Raw genomic sequence first — 19,605 nt, 5'->3', positions numbered from 1 at the left:
GAAAAATTTGAAGGAATTAAAAAGCCCCTTACCATATAAAGATAAAGATTCACAAATTAAAAGATAGAGTACATTCTGAATGCAATGAAGGGATAGCCTAAAACCTCTGCTCTCCATACGATTTGATAGAAAGTCGAAGAAACTAGCAAGGGCGAAACTTACAAAAAAGTGTAGCTTTCTATCAGGACAATTTGAAGGAATTAAAAAGCTCCTTATCTTATAAAAATAAAGATTCATAAATTAAAAGATAGAGTACATTCTGAATGCAATGAAGGGATAGCCTAAAACCTCTGCTCTCCATATGATTTGATAGAAAGTCGACGAAACTAGCAGGGGCGAAACTTACAAAAAAGTGTAGCTTTCTATCAGAAAAACTTGAAGCAATTAAAAAGCTCCTTACCATATAAAGATAACGATTCATAAATTAAAAGATAGAGTACATTCTGAATGCTATGAAGGGCTAGCCTAAAACCTCTGCTCTCGATATGATTGATAGAAAGTCGACGAAACTAGCAGGGGCGAAACATGCAAAAGAGTTTCGCTTTGTATAAGAAAAACTTGAAGCAATTAAAAAGCTCCTTACCATATAAAGATAAAGATTCATAAATTAAAAGATAGAGTACATTCTGAATGCAATGAAGGGATAGCCTAAAACCTCTGCTCTCCATATGATTTGATAGAAAGTCGACGAAATTAAAAGGGGCGAAACTTACAAAAAAGTGTAGCTTTCTATCAGAAAAATTTGAAGGAATAAAAAGCTCCCTACGATATAAAGAAAAAGATTCATAAATCAAAAGATAGAGTACATTCTGAATGCAATGAAGGGATAGCCTAAAACCTCTGCTCTCCATATGATTCTATAGAAAATCGACGAAACTAGCAGGGGCGAAACTTACAAAAAAGTGTAGCTTTCTATCAGAAAAACTTGAAGCAATTAAAAAGCTCCTTACCATATAAAGATAAAGATTCATAAATTAAAAGATAAAGTACATTCTGAATGCAATGAAAGGCTGGCCTAAAACCTCTGCTCTTCATATGATTTGATAGAAAGTCGACGAAACTAGCAGGGGCAAAACTTACAAAAAAGTGTAGCTTTCTATCAGAAAAACTTGAAGCAATTAAAAAGCTCCTTACCTTATAAAGATAAAGATTCACAAATTAAAAGATAGGGTACAATCTGAATGCAATGAAGGGCTGGCCTAAAACCTCTGCTCTCCATATGATTTGATAGAAAGTCGACGAAACTAGCAGGGGCGAAACTTACAAAAAAGTGTAGCTTTCTATCAGAACAATTTGAAGCAATTAAAAAGCTCCTTATCTTATAAAGATAAAGATTCAGATATTAAAAGATAGGGTACATTCTGAATGCTTTGAAGGGCTAGCCTTAAACCTCTGCTGTTCAAAAGATTTGATAGAAAGTCGAAGAAACTAGCAGGGGCGAAACTTACAAAAAAGTGTAGCTTTCTATCAGAAAAACTTGAAGCAATTAAAAAGGTCCTTACCATATATAGATAAAGATTCATAAATTAAAAGATAGAGTACATTCTGAATGCTATGAAGGGCTAGCCTAAAACCTCTCCTCTCGATATGATTGATAGAAAGTCGACGAAACTAGCAGGGGCGAAACATGCAAAAGAGTTTCGCTTTGTATCAGAAAAACTTGAAGCAATTAAAAAGCTCCTTACCATATAAAGATAACGATTCATAAACTAAAAGATAGAGTACATTCTGAATGCTATGAAGGGCTAGCCTAAAACCTCTCCTCTCGATATGATTGATAGAAAGTCGACGAAACTAGCAGGGGCAAAACATGCAAAAGAGTTTCGCTTTGTATCAGAAAAACTTGAAGCAATTAAAAAGCTCCTTACCATATAAAGATAAAGATTCATAAACTAAAAGATAGAGTACATTCTGAATGCAATGAAGGGCTGGCCTAAAACCTCTGCTCTCCATATGATTTGATAGAAAGTCGACGAAACTAGCAGAGGCGAAACTTACAAAAAAGTGTAGCTTTCTATAAGAAAAACTTGAAGGAATAAAAAGCTCACTACGATATAAAGAAAAAGATTCATAAATCAAAAGATAGAGTACATTCTGAATGCAATGAAGGGCTAGCCTAAAACCTCTGCTCTCCATATGATTTGATAGAAAGTCGACGAAACTAGCAGAGGCGAAACTTACAAAAAAGTGTAGCTTTCTATAAGAAAAACTTGAAGGAATAAAAAGCTCCCTACGATATAAAGAAAAAGATTCATAAATCAAAAGATAGAGTACATTCTGAATGCAATGAAGGGCTAGCCTAAAACCTCTGCTCTCCATATGATTTGATAGAAAGTCGACGAAACTAGCAGGGGCGAAACTTACAAAAAAGTGTAGCTTTCTATAAGAAAAACTTGAAGGAATAAAAAGCTCCCTACGATATAAAGAAAAAGATTCATAAATCAAAAGATAGAGTACATTCTGAATGCAATGAAGGGCTAGCCTAAAACCTCTGCTCTCAATATGATTTGATAGAAAGTCGACGAAACTAGCAGGGGCAAAACTTACAAAAAAGTGTAGCTTTCTATCAGAAAAACTTGAAGCAATTAAAAAGCTCCTTACCTTATAAAGATAAAGATTCACAAATTAAAAGATAGGGTACAATCTGAATGCTATGAAGGGCTAGTCTTAAGCCTCTGCTCTCCATATGATTTGATAGAAAGTCGACGAAACTAGCAGAGGCGAAACTTACAAAAAAGTGTAGCTTTCTATAAGAAAAACTTGAAGGAATAAAAAGCTCCCTACGATATAAAGAAAAAGATTCATAAATCAAAAGATAGAGTACATTCTGAATGCAATGAAGGGCTGGCCTTAAGCCTCTGCTCTCCATATGATTTGATAGAAAGTCGACGAAACTAGCAGGGGCGAAACTTACAAAAAAGTGTAGCTTTCTATCAGAACAATTTAAAGCAATTAAAAAGCTCCTTATCTTATAAAGATAAAGATTCAGATATTAAAAGATAGGGTACATTCTGAATGCTTTGAAGGGCTAGCCTAAAACCTCTGCTGTTCAAAAGATTTGATAGAAAGTCGACGAAACTAGCAGGGGCGAAACTTACAAAAAAAGGTAGCTTTCTATCAGAAAAATTTGAAGGAATTAAAAAGCTCCTTATCTTATAAAAATAAAGATTCATAACTTAAAAGATAGAGTACATTCTGAATGCTATGAAGGGCTAGCCTTAAGCCTCTGCTCTCCATATGATTTGATAGAAAGTCGACGAAACTAGCAGAGGCAAAACATGCAAAAGAGTGTAGCTTTCTATCAGAAAAATTTGAAGGAATTAAAAAGCTCCTTATCTTATAAAAATAAAGATTCATAAATTAAAAGATAGAGTACATTCTGAATGCTATGAAGGGCTAGCCTTAAGCCTCTGCTCTCCATATGATTTGATAGAAAGTCGACGAAACTAGCAGGGGCGAAACTTACAAAAAAGCTTAGCTTTCTATCAGAAAAATTTGAAGGAATTAAAAAGCTCCTTATCTTATAAAAATAAAGATTCATAAATTAAAAGATAGAGTACATTCTGAATGCTATGAAGGGCTAGTCTTAAGCCTCTGCTCTCCATATGATTTGATAGAAAGTCGACGAAACTAGCAGAGGCGAAACTTATAAAAAAGTGTAGCTTTCTATCAGAAAAATTTGAAGGAATTAAAAAGCTCCTTATCTTATAAAAATAAAGATTCATAAATTAAAAGATAGAGTACATTCTGAATGCTATGAAGGGCTAGTCTTAAGCCTCTGCTCTCCATATGATTTGATAGAAAGTCGACGAAACTAGCAGGGTCGAAACTTACAAAAAAGTGTAGCTTTCTATCAGAAAAATTTGAAGGAATTAAAAAGCTCCTTATCTTATAAAAATAAAGATTCATAAATTAAAAGATAGAGTACATTCTGAATGCTATGAAGGGCTAGTCTTAAGCCTCTGCTCTCCATATGATTTGATAGAAAGTCGACGAAACTAGCAGGGTCGAAACTTACAAAAAAGTGTAGCTTTCTATCAGAAAAATTTGAAGGAATTAAAAAGCTCCTTATCTTATAAAAATAAAGATTCATAAATTAAAAGATAGAGTACATTCTGAATGCTATGAAGGGCTAGTCTTAAGCCTCTGCTCTCCATATGATTTGATAGAAAGTCGACGAAACTAGCAGGGTCGAAACTTATAAAAAAGTGTAGCTTTCTATCAGAAAAATTTGAAGGAATTAAAAAGCTCCTTATCTTATAAAAATAAAGATTCATAAATTAAAAGATAGAGTACATTCTGAATGCTATGAAGGGCTAGTCTTAAGCCTCTGCTCTCCATATGATTTGATAGAAAGTCGACGAAACTAGCAGGGTCGAAACTTACAAAAAAGTGTAGCTTTCTATCAGAAAAATTTGAAGGAATTAAAAAGCTCCTTATCTTATAAAAATAAAGATTCATAAATTAAAAGATAGAGTACATTCTGAATGCTATGAAGGGCTAGTCTTAAGCCTCTGCTCTCCATATGATTTGATAGAAAGTCGACGAAACTAGCAGAGGCGAAACTTATAAAAAAGTGTAGCTTTCTATCAGAAAAATTTGAAGGAATTAAAAAGCTCCTTATCTTATAAAAATAAAGATTCATAAATTAAAAGATAGAGTACATTCTGAATGCTATGAAGGGCTAGTCTTAAGCCTCTGCTCTCCATATGATTTGATAGAAAGTCAACGAAACTAGCAGAGGCGAAACTTATAAAAAAGTGTAGCTTTCTATCAGAAAAATTTGAAGGAATTAAAAAGCTCCTTATCTTATAAAAATAAAGATTCATAAATTAAAAGATAGAGTACATTCTGAATGCTATGAAGGGCTAGTCTTAAGCCTCTGCTCTCCATATGATTTGATAGAAAGTCAACGAAACTAGCAGGGACGGAACATGCAAAAGAGTTTCGCTTTGTATCAGAAAAATTTGAAGGAATTAAAAAGCTCCTTATCTTATAAAAATAAAGATTCATAAATTAAAAGATAGAGTACATTCTGAATGCTATGAAGGGCTAGTCTTAAGCCTCTGCTCTCCATATGATTTGATAGAAAGTCGACGAAACTAGCAGAGGCGAAACTTATAAAAAAGTGTAGCTTTCTATCAGAAAAATTTGAAGGAATTAAAAAGCTCCTTATCTTATAAAAATAAAGATTCATAAATTAAAAGATAGAGTACATTCTGAATGCTATGAAGGGCTAGTCTTAAGCCTCTGCTCTCCATATGATTTGATAGAAAGTCAACGAAACTAGCAGGGACGGAACATGCAAAAGAGTTTCGCTTTGTATCAGAAAAATTTGAAGGAATTAAAAAGCTCCTTATCTTATAAAAATAAAGATTCATAAATTAAAAGATAGAGTACATTCTGAATGCTATGAAGGGCTAGTCTTAAGCCTCTGCTCTCCATATGATTTGATAGAAAGTCGACGAAACTAGCAGGGACGGAACATGCAAAAGAGTTTCGCTTTGTATCAGAAAAATTTGAAGGAATTAAAAAGCTCCTTATCTTATAAAAATAAAGATTCATAAATTAAAAGATAGAGTACATTCTGAATGCTATGAAGGGCTAGCCTTAAGCCTCTGCTCTCCATATGATTTGATAGAAAGTCAACGAAACTAGCAGGGACGGAACATGCAAAAGAGTTTCGCTTTGTATCAGAAAAATTTGAAGGAATTAAAAAGCTCCTTATCTTATAAAAATAAAGATTCATAAATTAAAAGATAGAGTACATTCTGAATGCTATGAAGGGCTAGTCTTAAGCCTCTGCTCTCCATATGATTTGATAGAAAGTCGACGAAACTAGCAGAGGCGAAACTTATAAAAAAGTGTAGCTTTCTATCAGAAAAATTTGAAGGAATTAAAAAGCTCCTTATCTTATAAAAATAAAGATTCATAACTTAAAAGATAGAGTACATTCTGAATGCAATGAAGGGCTGGCCTAAAACCTCTGCTCTCCATATGATTTGATAGAAAGTCGACGAAACTAGCAGGGGCGAAACTTAAAAAAAAAAGTAGCTTTCTATCAGAAAAATTTGAAGGAATTAAAAAGCTCCTTATCTTATGAAAGTAAAGATTCATAACTTAAAAGATAGAGTACATTCTGAATGATATGAAGGGCTAGCCTTAAGCCTCTGCTCTCCATATGATTTGATAGAAAGTCAACGAAACTAGCAGGGACAAAACATGCAAAAGAGTTTCGCTTTGTATCAAAACTTGAAGCAATTAAAAAGCTCCTTATCTTATAAAAATAAAGATTCACAAATTAAAAGATAGAGTACATTCTGAATGCTATGAAGGGCTAGCCTTAAGCCTCTGCTCTCCATATGATTTTGGTAGAAAGTCGACGAAACTAGCAGGGGCGAAACTTACAAAAAAGTGTAGCTTTCTATCAGAAAAATTTGAAGGAATTAAAAAGCTCCTTATCTTATAAAAATAAAGATTCATAACTTAAAAGATAGAGTACATTCTGAATGCAATGAAGGGCTGGCCTAAAACCTCTGCTCTCCATATGATTTGATAGAAAGTCGACGAAACTAGCAGGGGCGAAACTTACAAAAAAGTGTAGCTTTCTATCAGAAAAATTTGAAGGAATTAAAAAGCTCCTTATCTTATAAAAATAAAGATTCATAACTTAAAAGATAGAGTACATTCTGAATGCAATGAAGGGCTGGCCTAAAACCTCTGCTCTCCATATGATTTTGGTAGAAAGTCGACGAAACTAGCAGAGGCGAACCTTACAAAAAAGTGTAGCTTTCTATCAGAAAAATTTGAAGGAATTAAAAAGCTCCTTATCTTGTAAAAACAAAGATTCATAAATTAAACGATAGAGTACATTCTGAATGCAATGAAGGGCTAGCCTTAAGCCTCTGCTCTCCATATGATTTGATAGAAAGTCGACGAAACTAGCAGGGGCGAAACTTACAAAAAAGTGTAGCTTTCTATCAGAAAAATTTGAAGGAATTAAATAGCTCCTTACCATATAAAGATAAAGATTCATAAATTAAAAGATAGAGTACATTCTGAATGCTATGAAGGGCTAGCCTTAAGCCTCTGCTCTCCATATGATTTGATAGAAAGTCGACGAAACTAGCAGGGGCGAAACTTATAAAAAAGTGTTGCTTTGTATCAGAAAAATTTGAAACAATTAATAAGCTCCTTATCTTATAAAAAACAAGATTCATAAATTAAAAGATAGAGTACATTCTGAATGCTATGAAGGGCTAGCCTTAAGCCTCTGCTCTCCATATGATTTTGGTAGAAAGTCGACGAAACTAGCAGGGGCGAAACTTACAAAAAAGTGTAGCTTTCTATCAGAAAAATTTGAAGGAATTAAAAAGCTCCTTATCTTATAAAAATAAAGATTCATAACTTAAAAGATAGAGTACATTCTGAATGCTATGAAGGGCTAGCCTTAAGCCTCTGCTCTCCATATGATTTGATAGAAAGTCGACGAAACTAGCAGGGGCGAAACTTACAAAAAAGTGTAGCTTTCTATCAGAAAAATTTGAAGGAATTAAATAGCTCCTTACCATATAAAGATAAAGATTCATAAATTAAAAGATAGAGTACATTCTGAATGCTATGAAGGGCTAGCCTTAAGCCTCTGCTCTCCATATGATTTGATAGAAAGTCAACGAAACTAGCAGGGACAAAACATGCAAAAGAGTTTCGCTTTGTATCAGAAAAACTTGAAGCAATTAAAAAGCTCCTTATCTTATAAAAAAAAAGATTCATAACTTAAAAGATAGAGTACATTCTGAATGCAATGAAGGGCTAGTCTTAAGCCTCTGCTCTCCATATGATTTGATAGAAAGTCGACGAAACTAGCAGGGGCGAAACTTACAAAAAGTGTAGCTTTCTATCAGAAAAATTTGAAGGAATTAAAAAGCTCCTTATCTTGTAAAAATAAAGATTCATAAATTAAAAGATAGAGTACATTCTGAATGCAATGAAGGGCTAGTCTTAAGCCTCTGCTCTCCATATGATTTGATAGAAAGTCGACGAAACTAGCAGGGGCGAAACTTACAAAAAAGTGTTGCTTTGTATCAGAAAAATTTGAAACAATTAAAAAGCTCCTTATCTTATAAAAAAAAAGATTCATAAATTAAAAGATAGTTTACATTCTGAATGCTATGAAGGGCTAGCCTTAAGCCTCTGCTCTCCATATGATTTGATAGAAAGTCGACGAAACTAGCAGGGTCGAAACTTATAAAAAAGTGTTGCTTTGTATCAGAAAAATTTGAAACAATTAAAAAGCTCCTTATCTTATAAAAAAAAAGATTCATAAATTAAAAGATAGAGTACATTCTGAATGCTATGAAGGGCTAGCCTTAAGCCTCTGCTCTCCATATGATTTGATAGAAAGTCAACGAAACTAGCAGGGACAAAACATGCAAAAGAGTTTCGCTTTGTATCAGAAAAACTTGAAGCAATTAAAAAGCTCCTTATCTTATAAAAATAAAGATTCATAAATTAAAAGATAGTTTACATATGGAATGCTATGAAGGGCTAGCCTAAAACCTCTGCTCTCCATATGATTTGATAGAAAGTCAACGAAATTAGCAGCAGGGACGAAACATGCCAAAGAGTTTCGCTTTTTATCAGAAAAATTTGAAGGAATTAAAAAGCTCCTTATCTTATACAAATAAAGATTCATAAATTAAAAGATAGAGTACATTCTGAATGCAATGAAAGGCAAGTCTTAAGCCTCTGCTCTCCATATGATTTGATAGAAAGTCGACGAAACTAGCAGGGTCGAAACTTACAAAAAAGTGTAGCTTTCTATCAGAAAAATTTGAAGGAATTAAAAAGCTCCTTATCTTGTAAAAATAAAGATTCATAACTTAAAAGATAGAGTACATTCTGAATGATATGAAGGGCTAGCCTAAAACCTCTGCTCTCCATATGATTTGATAGAAAGTCAACGAAACTAGCAGAGGCGAAACTTACAAAAAAGTGTAGCTTTCTATCAGAAAAATTTGAAGGAATTAAAAAGCTCCTTATCTTGTAAAAATAAAGATTCATAACTTAAAAGATAGAGTACATTCTGAATGATATGAAGGGCTAGCCTAAAACCTCTGCTCTCCATATGATTTGATAGAAAGTCGACGAAACTAGCAGGGGCGAAACTTACAAAAAAGTGTAGCTTTGTATCAGAAATATTTGAAGCAATTAAAAAGCTCCTTATCTTATAAAAAAAAAGATTCATAAATTAAAAGATAGAGTACATTCTGAATGCTATGAAGGGCTAGCCTTAAGCCTCTGCTCTCCATATGATTTGATAGAAAGTCAACGAAACTAGCAGGGGCGAAACTTACAAAAAAGTGTAGCTTTCTATCAGAAAAACTTGAAGCAATTAAAAAGCTCCTTACCATATAAAGATAAAGATTCATAAATTAAAAGATAGAGTACATTCTGAATGCTATGAAGGGCTAGCCTTAAGCCTCTGCTCTCCATATGATTTGATAGAAAGTCAACGAAACTAGCAGGGACAAAACATGCAAAAGAGTTTCGCTTTGTATCAGAAAAACTTGAAGCAATTAAAAAGCTCCTTATCTTATAAAAATAAAGATTCATAAATTAAAAGATAGTTTACATATGGAATGCTATGAAGGGCTAGCCTAAAACCTCTGCTCTCCATATGATTTGATAGAAAGTCGACGAAACTAGCAGGGGCGAAACTTACAAAAAAGTGTAGCTTTGTATCAGAAAAACTTGAAGCAATTAAAAAGCTCCTTATCTTATAAAAATAAAGATTCATAAATTAAAAGATAGTTTACATTCTGAATGCTATGAAGGGCTAGCCTAAAACCTCTGCTCTCCATATGATTTGATAGAAAGTCAACGAAATTAGCAGCAGGGACGAAACATGCAAAAGAGTTTCGCTTTGCATCAGAAAAATTTGAAGGAATTAAAAAGCTCCTTACCATATAAAGATGAAGATTCATAAATTAAAAGATAGAGTACATTCTGAATGCAATGAAGGGCTGGCCCAAAACCTCTGCTCTCCATATGATTTGATAGAAAGTCGACGAAACTAGCAGGGGCGAAACTTACAAAAAAAGGTAGCTTTCTATCAGAAAAATTTGAAGGAATTAAAAAGCTTCTTATCTTATAGAAATAAAGATTCATAAATTAAAAGATAGAGTACATTCTGAATGCAATGAAGGGCTGGCCTAAAACCTCTGCTCTCCATATGATTTGATAGAAAGTCGACGAAACTAGCAGGGGCGAAACTTACAAAAAAGTGTAGCTTTCTATCAGAAAAATTTGAAGGAATTAAAAAGCTTCTTATCTTATAAAAATAAAGATTCATAAATTAAAAGATAGAGTACATTCTGAATGCTATGAAGGGCTAGCCTTAAGCCTCTGCTCTCCATATGATTTGATAGAAAGTCGACGAAACTAGCAGGGGCGAAACTTACAAAAAAGCTTAGCTTTCTATCAGAAAAATTTGAAGGAATTAAAAGCTCCTTATCTTATAAAAATAAAGATTCATAAATTAAAAGATAGAGTACATTCTGAATGCTAGAAGGGCTAGCCTTAAGCCTCTGCTCTCCATATGATTTGATAGAAAGTCGACGAAACTAGCAGAGGCAAAACATGCAAAAGAGTGTAGCTTTCTATCAGAAAAATTTGAAGGAATTAAAAAGCTTCTTATCTTATAAAGATTCATAAATTAAAAGATAGAGTACATTCCGAATGCTATGAAGGGCTAGCCTTAAACCTCTGCTGTTCAAAAGATTTGATAGAAAGTCGACGAAAATAGCAGGGGCGAGACGTACAACAAAAGTGTTGATTTGTATTAGAAAAATTTGAAGCAATTAAAAAGCTCCTTATCTTATCAAGATAAAGATTCAGATATTAAAAGATAGGGTACATTCTGAATGCTTTGAAGAGCTAGCCTAAAATCTCTGCTCTTCACATGATTTGATAGAAAGTCGACGAAACTAGCAGGAGCGAGTGAAAGAAAAGAGTGTAGCTTTGGATCAGAAAAGAAAGAAAAATAAAAATGCTTCTGTCAGTATAAAGACAAACATTCATAGATAAAAAGACAGAGTACATTCTTAAAGCTTCAAGGGAATAGCCAATAACCTTTGCTGTCCATATGATTTCATTTTCTGGTAATCATTCTCGTTATTTGCGTGGCCAACCTTGAAACATTCTAATCTGGGATTTGGTTCTCATTTGTTTGAGTCTGCCAATGAATCGTTAAAAGTTTAACGTGTTGAGGTGCGAAGAGGATCAAATCGAAATGAAAATGAAAAGAATCAGAAATACCATCGACTATCATTGATTTTTCATTGTTGTCCATTACTGAGTATGGAGAGTAAACATGCTGAATCTGCCGGGTAAAGAACAGATTCATAACTCTCGGGTGGTTGTCATCCCCCCCCCCCCCCCCACAGTCCCCGTAGTGCAAACCCTGCCTCTGTGAAGTAGGGTTCTTCTTCTTTAAGGACTTGGCAAAATACCAAATTCATAACATTGCGTAAGAGAGTTTTTTATACTTTCTTTAAACAAACCGTTTTAAATTAAAATTGGAAGTCTATTAAAAAATTTCTGATTTCAAAGTTATCTTCTATTCTTCTAATTTTAAGCATAATCTCCTGTTCTCCTAAAATTCCTGATTTCAAAGTTATCTCCCATTCTTCTGATTTCAAACATAATCTCTTGTTCTCCTGATTTTAAACTTAATTTTTTAATAACTTCTCCTGCTTTCAGGAATTTTTTAAAAAATGGTTAATCTTCACTTGAAATAATTTGTTCGATAAAACTTTTTGAAAATCTCTTGCAAAATTTTATGAATATGGTAATTTGCCAAGTTTTCAAAGTCACTGTAAACAATGTTTCTTGTATTGACAAGGAAGATTTTCTTGTATTTCAGCAGCTATCTTGTACTGTAATCCCACAACATATTTAGAATAAGGCTAAGGATGGAAGCAATGATTTCTTTGATCTCATGTATTGCTGGGCACTATATAAAACAATCACATTATTATGTACTCTTGACCGATAGAAAAGGCTACAATATGGTTTGAAGTCAATTTGCTATCATGGGGCAAACATGTGAAAAGATCTTCCAGAAGAAATAGCAGATTGTCCATCTACATTTTCATTCAAAGGATCTGAAAAAATTACATTCAACTTTCCTTTGAATCATTCAATTAAAAATATTCTATTTTGAGGTGTAAAATACATGTTCTGAGTTTAAGGGGGGTGCTCTTTTTTGCTAGTTTTGGAGAACTACATTGTTTACAAGTTTTGGAACTACTAGGGGAGGTCCTCCTTTAAGAAATTCTAGCATGTACGAATTAGACAGAACTTTCTTTGTAAATATTCTAGTTAACATTTGCTACTTTTGTATTTATAGTTAGACTTGCATCCATCATTTGCACAATTCTATTTGTATGCTTAGATTTGCTTGTATGTTGAATTTCAAATAAACAATGAAATGAAAAATGTTGAGGCCAGAGACATGATAAGAATACCTTACGGAACCTGCCTGTTTCTTTATAAAGGTAATTTAAGGCAAATACTGTTGTATTTGTGCAGGGTATATAGAATTTTTAACTTTTTAATCATATTGAAACTCAGCTAATCTTTTAAAAAACCTCTGACTTTTCCGAACCTCAAAGTATCGTACTGTATATCATCAACTGACTTTGATGAAATAGCAGTCTAAAGCAAGATCAGAATAAACAATATCATAGTAAATAGACACAGAAAGGCAAAGCCATATGCAGAAATTTTTGGAAAGTGGTCAAAAATAGCTATTAGGTAATTCCATATCCATTACTATCCTTGTTTTAATGATGCATGCAAGAAAAAACTCACACGAAATCAAATGGCCAGAAGTGGCCCTGTTTGGCTCTCACTGGCTTTAGTTTCGCAACTAATGGTTAAAATATAAATGTGCTGAGAAGCAAAACCGGCCAAATCCAAATAAAAATGATCATTTAAGATGAACACCAAGTTTTTCAAGTAAGCAGTAAAATATGCTGAATCTGCTGAGACAAGAGCCAATTCATGAGTTTAGTGAGGGTGTCAAACCCCCCTTCTGTAGCAACACTCTTGGAAGCTTACAAAAGTAGCCCTCATAGTGTTGAAATATATCCCAAATTAATTATGTTGATGAATGGGTTGTTTTTATTTATCAACAAAAATAAAAATTTTCTACAATCATTGCTCTAAAAAAGCATTATACTTTGTCATATTCATCAAAATTAACAGTCAGGGCTTCGTGCTACACCATGAAGTTTTCTGATAAATTGCTCCAAAAATGCTAATCTGTATGTATGTACATGAATTATAAAAGAGAACTTTCTATTTCAACTTGAACCTCTACTTGTTTGAACTGTAGTCAACTTTGACTTGTAATTAAAGGGCTAAAGTTTTACCTCATTGTTCCAAAAAATCATATCCCCAACCTTTTCTATTGGGGGCCTAAGGGGGCAATGCCCCCTCCAGAATACTTAGTGGGCCCCTTGCTTAACCCCTCAAAGTTACCTTAAAAATTAAGGTTTTCTTCACTAGCTGTGAAATTTTTATTTGCCTTTGACAAAGTACCTCTTCACTACTTGTTTTATACGGTATTTATTGCATTCAATGCCTTATTTCATCTATTTAACAAGCTACGCAATTTAAAAGCATTTTGGCTTGTAATCAGGGGTTGTTTTGTCTTGTTAAAATGTAATTCAATTTTGATTTCTTTACATAGTGACCATCTAACACACCATTTTGACTCAATTTATTCTTACTGTCAGGATTATGACAGCAGATAGCACTTCATCAAGTTTTTTAAACACAAAGTTCTCTTCATAGTTTTCAGAATTTAGAATGGGCAGTTTTTTAAGTGATGGATAGGCAAATGACAACTCGGTTAATGATGACAAAGTCACAAGAAAACAGCAGTGGAAAAAAGCAAAAAATTAAATCAACATAATGCGGTCACCAAAAATTTATTGCAGCCAGCCAACGATGTATCACATTTTTTTATAAGAACATGAGCCTCAAAATTGCTCAAAAGTTAAGAACAAATTAGGAACAAGCTGGGGCTGAGCTACAGCAAAATGCAATTTTGAACAATGTTTTATCTCAAAAAAGAGGATTTTTAGCCATGTGTGGATGCTTTTTTGGTGAATATTCAAACTTGTTGGTAAATGAAGGTTGTCTGACTCACTTTGTTGGCCAATTAGGCCTGAACACCTCCCTAGAGCGAAAAAACTAAAAATTACACTGCTTACACCCTATTAATTTGAGCACAAATTAACGACAATCCAGCCTCTGGTTTTCCAAAAAGTAGTCAGCCTGAACTTAAATTTATTGGTTCTCACAAAAAATAGTACACTGCTATGGACACAGGTTAAAGAGGTTACTTGCTGAAACAGTAAATGTTGTCTGGCAAGCAGGTGATGCTTCTTTTGAAAAAAGGTTTTCAAAAATGACCTGCCTCATTTCAGTCCACCTAGAAATGTTTGTTGATGAGATTGATTCTAGGCATGATAACCATCGCATCAAACTACATTAAGACTTAACTGCAAATTTGAACTAAATTTGATTCTCTTTTTGTTAAATTGTATCTCAAGATACTACACCTGATGTGGGGTACACTGGGAAGGCACCACACCAAGCTCCATTGATATACTCCAAAGAAAGTAATATCTTTGTTAGAAGGCTCAGATTATCCGATACAATTATCTAAAAACATAAATTCGTATTCTGAACTTATAACGACTTTATATTCTACTAAACTACACAGAAAGGAAAAGTTAGCTTTGGGCCCTCTGACTTAAAGCTGGCCCCCTACTAGCCCCTCCCCTAAACCTTTAAGGCTAAATTCGCCATTTTTAGCTAGAATCAATCATTACGGATGGAACAAAAGGAATCTTTCACGGGAAATTATTAAAAAGTTTTGAATTTAGCTATTCTTAGGTTGGATCGTTTGGATGCTATCCTAAAAAATAAAAATGTAAGTACCTAATTTGTGGAGTTAGAAGTTTGAAGAAAAAACGACACTGGAAAATTTTAGGAGACAAGAAACAAAATGAGCCGTTGTCAATGAGGTGTATACACCTCATTGGCCGTTGTAGATATTTAAAAACTTAATAAACTTACTTCACACAGGGATCCTTAATGCCCAGATTGCATTCGCATCCAATATCATTTGCACGAACTTGATTACTCCCGCCATTTTGTGGTGTTCACAAGAAAAGTCAAATCGAGGCCAAATTAAATTGTTTCTAACGTTGGAAGGGTGGGCGGGGGAGAGGGGGAGGGGGTGCAGGCATTGGGCTGCAGGCAAATTTAAAGTTCTCTAGCTCTATGACTATAATAGATGTTGAATTGAAAACTCTCAACTGCCACTTGACCTTGAATCAACTATAAACACACGCAAAGTCATGGATAAAGTTTTGAAATTATTTGCCTTTTTCAGGCTAGGATTCAGATTCTCCCACTTTGCAAGCTGTTTCAAAATTTCCCTTTCATGGATGATGATGATGGTAATAATATTATTCCTGGATCTGCTGAAGAACTTCCTGTAAACTTACAGTCCTGGCAAAAAGCTGAGACACTCGCAGAAAATTAAGCTAGTTCCAAATTATACAGCCCACGTCCCCACCCCCCACCTACCCACCCCCCCCCCCTTTTCAATGTGGTTATTAGTAGTTTAGCACGCTTTATATAAAGATAAGACATTTGACTTCACTTTTCGATAACAAGTTTCAGCTATTTTTTGTCAAGATTGTAGCTTCGGCCCAGGGTACATAAACTCAAGCTGAGGATGAAAAGTTGAGATGGTGGGAATGTGATACAATGCAAGCACTCTTGATAGATGGAAAAGCGCAGTAAAGAAGGTATGGTTTGTGCGTTCAAATTCTACACCAGCTGAGAAAGCTTTTTAGGGGCATGAAAAGCGCATTTTATATGAACAGCAAGCTGTTTTGGAGGAAGCAGTAGAGGCATCTGTAATATTAAAGAGTTGCCTGCTTTTGAAACAGTTTCTTTTTGAATTAATAAATATTGTACGAGTCTGTTGTTGATGCATTCTTACATATTAAAATATTTTGTCTTCATATTATGTTTTAAACAGCTTTTTTGCTTTTTTTGAAAATTCATTCTATGAATAGTTTTAAAGTGATCGAGCAAGAGTTTATTAAAAAACAGGCAACTTTTAAGCAACCTCTTTATAATCTATGGCCAACTTTTCATGAAATTTTGAGTTACTTGTGGATAGCGCTTATATTAACAATGAACAATACATGGTCTTAATCTGAAAATACCTAGCCTTTATTTGAAAATACCTAGCCTTTATTTAAAAACCTTAGTCTTCATCTAAACAACCTTGGTCTTTACATGAAAAACACTAACCATACCCCGAACCTCAGTCGTTACACACAAAATAAGAAAAATATTAGGTAATTAAATTTTTATTTCCCAAGTGATAAGATTCCAGTTTTATTGATACGATTGTAATTCAGATGATGAATATTAATCATAATTTACTAGATACATTTTGAACATTTTCTAAGAGAAATCTTTTTATAGCTGTCCATGCATGCTCCTGTGCCGCAGAATGCTCAATGACATTCCCTCCCCATAAAACATAAACTTTATAATATGAATAGTAAGCAATACGACACGTTGGCATAAAAGGAACATCGATTAAATGCCCTGTGCCAGGATAACGAAGAACAGTTGCAGGCTTCCTGCCGTGTTCATTAAGCCTCCCCTGAATTATTCTTGCACATTCTGACGGATTGGCAAACACGTCATCTTTCCCCGTTATTAGCATGATCTTCCCTTCGATTTTTTCAACTTGAATCTCAATTTTGTGAAGTTCAACAGAGTCAGAGTCAATAGAAACAGCTTCATTCTTTTCATTTATATGGTAATGCTCCCGTTTGAATGACCCAACCAGGCCACTAATCACTTTCCCCTTATGTTTAAGTGGAATAATCATGATGTTAGCCGCAGAAATACCAACAACAGCTTTCACCAGGGAACATTCTGCGCCAATCTGCAAAGCAATCTGACTGCCAGATGAAGAACCTATATATCCAATGCCAGATGAATAAACCCTTTCATGACTTGCAAACCATTTAACAGCCTCGATGAAATACTCCAAATCAATGTTGTTTGGGGTTTTAGGCAGATCTTTGTATCCAAAATAGGCCAATGCAAACGTGACAAATCCATGAGATGCCAAAATGGCTGCCCTAGACTCAATCAGATCCCCATAAATCCCAAACATGTCAATGACACCTGTCATGGCAAAAGAAAAATTGAAGTTTTTATGGCCATGGCCAACGCTCAGGCTGATATATCGAAGCATTCTTCTAGTCACCGTAAGCAAAGGCTTTGGGAAGACATAAAAAGAATCCATAAACGTACCCATATGACAAAATGATTTGAACTTTGAAGCATTATATTCCATGTTATGGACTATCATTGTCCACAACTATAATCAGGGCCATTGCTAAAGGGGGGTATGGTGGAGGGGGTGTGAAACTCCCTTGGAAGAACATTTTATTGTAAAAACAAAAACTTTTAGGCCATTTTGCTCCGTCTAGTCAACAAATTTTAAGATATGGCGGAAAAAATGATAGCTCTAGTACTTTATCGGTAAATGGGATGTGATGGGATGTGCACAAAAGCTAGCGACGACCCAATCTATAATCCTTAGCAGTTGACAGAAACTCCAGCGCATTAACAGTCAAAAAATCGCATATATTGGCCTAACTTCAAAAGAATAAATTGAAAACATACCTGGTAATTTTCTGCGTCCTTTAGGAGCAAACAATGTCCCCCTTATGCGGCCAACACTTATCTCCTTGCGTTCCACATGATCAGCCAGATATGTTCGTAAAATTTTCGTTTTTGCTAGAGGCTCAGGAAGCTTTTCCACGGCTTGCTTCGGGTTATCTGCATTCCCTTGAGACATAACGTGCCTGTCAAACAAGAAAACCCTAAATTCCATCGGTTTAGTGACATCTCCTGCAATAAACCTGGCCCCTTTTCGTTGGCCTGGTACTGCTAACATGCTCCAAAATAAACCCATGTTGTCAATGCCTTTGTAGGTACCTCCAAAAGAAGAATCTCGTGACAAATTCAGCTCGCCATCTTTGTCTGCGATGTAGTGTCCATAAGATTCAAAAAGCTCCGATTTGTCAGAATTGAGCTCAACTCGCAAGGTTACACTTTGAAATGGGCTCAAATTTTTCACTTTAATCTGAATCCTTTGATCCACAAGCACTGGACAATTAGGTGCAATTATTGTCGGTAACATTCTTACTTTCAATTTATCGACCCTACGTAAAGGATTGCCCATCATTTGTCGTTAGACCAAATCCACATCCACACGGTTTCGGATATTTTTGAGAAAGCAATTACTGTTATCCGTTTGAAAATTGAAATGAATATGCATCAACACCATGAGCGTTTTCAAAAATATATTCGTCCACAGAGAAACGCAAAAAAGACGTTTGAAATTCCGCTATGAGCATGCGCAAATTTCTTGGCACCTGAAATCATCTGAAATGAACTGAAACCACCAAAAACATTCATACATTAAAAGATAAAGTACATTTTGAATGCTATGAAGGGCTTGCCTTAAGCCTCTGCTCTCCATATGATTTGATAAAGAGTCGATGAAACTAGCAGGAACGAAACGTGCAAAAGAGTTTCGCTTTGTACCAGAAAAATTGAGGTTATTAAAAAGCTCCTTATCATATAAAGATAAACATTCATACATTAAAAGAAAGAGTACATTCTGAAAGCTCTAAGGGAATAGCCAATAACCTTTGCTGTCCATATGATTTCATTTTCTGGTAATCATCCTTTGTTATTTGCGTGGCCAACCTTGAAACATTCTAATCTGGGATTTGGTTCTCACTTGTTTGAGTCTGCCAATGAATCGTTAAAAGTTTAACGTGTCGAGGTGCGAAGAGGATCATATCGAAATGAAAATGAAAAGGATCAGATATACCATCGACTACCATTGATTTTTCATTTTTGTCCATTACTGAGTATGGAGAGTAACCATAAAAAATGCCGAATCTACCGGGTAAAGAACAGATTCATAACTCATCCTTGTTATTCGCGTGGCCAACCTTGAAACATCGTAATATTAATGTAGTATGAAATATTGCTTTTTTGTGAATAATCAAACTTTTCGGTAAATGAAGGTTGTCCCACTCACTTTGTTGGCCAATGAGGCCTGAACACCTCCCTTGAGCGAAAAAACTAAAAATTACACTGCTTACACCCTATTAATTTGAGCACAAATTAACGACAATCCAGCCCCTGGTTTTCCAAAAAATAGTCAGCCTGAACTTGAATTTATTAGTTCTCACAAAAAATAGTACACTGCTATGGACACAGGTCAAAGAGGTTACTTGCTGAAACAGTAAATGTTGTCTGGCAAGCAGGTGATGCTTCTTTTGAAAAAAGGTTTTCAAAAATGACCTGCCTCATTTCAGTCCACCTAGAAATGTTTGTTGATGAGTTTGACTCTAGGCATGTTAACCATCGCATCAAACTACATTAAGACTTAACTGCAAATTT

General features: G+C 34.5%; 1 protein-coding gene and 1 long non-coding RNA gene across 3 annotated transcripts in view; both read right to left on the bottom strand.

The window, feature by feature from the left end:
* The window catches only part of LOC148958072 (uncharacterized), a 34,355-nt gene that overhangs the window by 9,258 nt on the left and 5,492 nt on the right, over window positions 1–19,605 (bottom strand). Inside the window, exon 1 of one of the 2 annotated variants that reach the window (XR_016144875.1) lies at window positions 15,157–15,507. The exons of the other annotated variant lie outside the window; for it this stretch is intronic. This is a non-coding gene — a long non-coding RNA (uncharacterized LOC148958072). Of the gene's footprint in view, window positions 1–15,156; window positions 15,508–19,605 lie in introns of those variants that run through there. 2 annotated transcript variants of the gene reach the window in all.
* Window positions 15,841–18,717, bottom strand: LOC148958073 (acyl-coenzyme A amino acid N-acyltransferase 1-like). Its single transcript, XM_089113766.1, has 2 exons — window positions 17,809–18,717; window positions 15,841–17,304 (listed from the first exon to the last, which is right to left on the bottom strand). Exons 1-2 carry the CDS (start codon window positions 18,371–18,373, stop codon window positions 16,535–16,537), a joined length of 1,335 nt encoding a protein of 444 aa, XP_088969892.1. The 5' UTR covers window positions 18,374–18,717; the 3' UTR covers window positions 15,841–16,534.

This window comes from Rhopilema esculentum, chromosome 18 (genome assembly GCF_057945365.1).
Source record: "Rhopilema esculentum isolate cy_ngs chromosome 18, ASM5794536v1, whole genome shotgun sequence".
Taxonomy (NCBI): Eukaryota; Metazoa; Cnidaria; class Scyphozoa; order Rhizostomeae; family Rhizostomatidae; genus Rhopilema; species Rhopilema esculentum.
This window is presented reverse-complemented; position numbering and strand designations above follow the sequence as displayed.

Coding starts and splice junctions, on each gene's coding strand:
- LOC148958073 (XM_089113766.1), bottom strand. CDS start 18,373: ATGATGGGCAATCCTTTACGTAGGGTCGATAAATTGAAAGTAAGAATG. Junction 17,305..17,808: donor AGGACGCAGAAAATTACCAG/GTATGTTTTCAA, acceptor TTGCCATGACAG/GTGTCATTGACATGTTTGGG.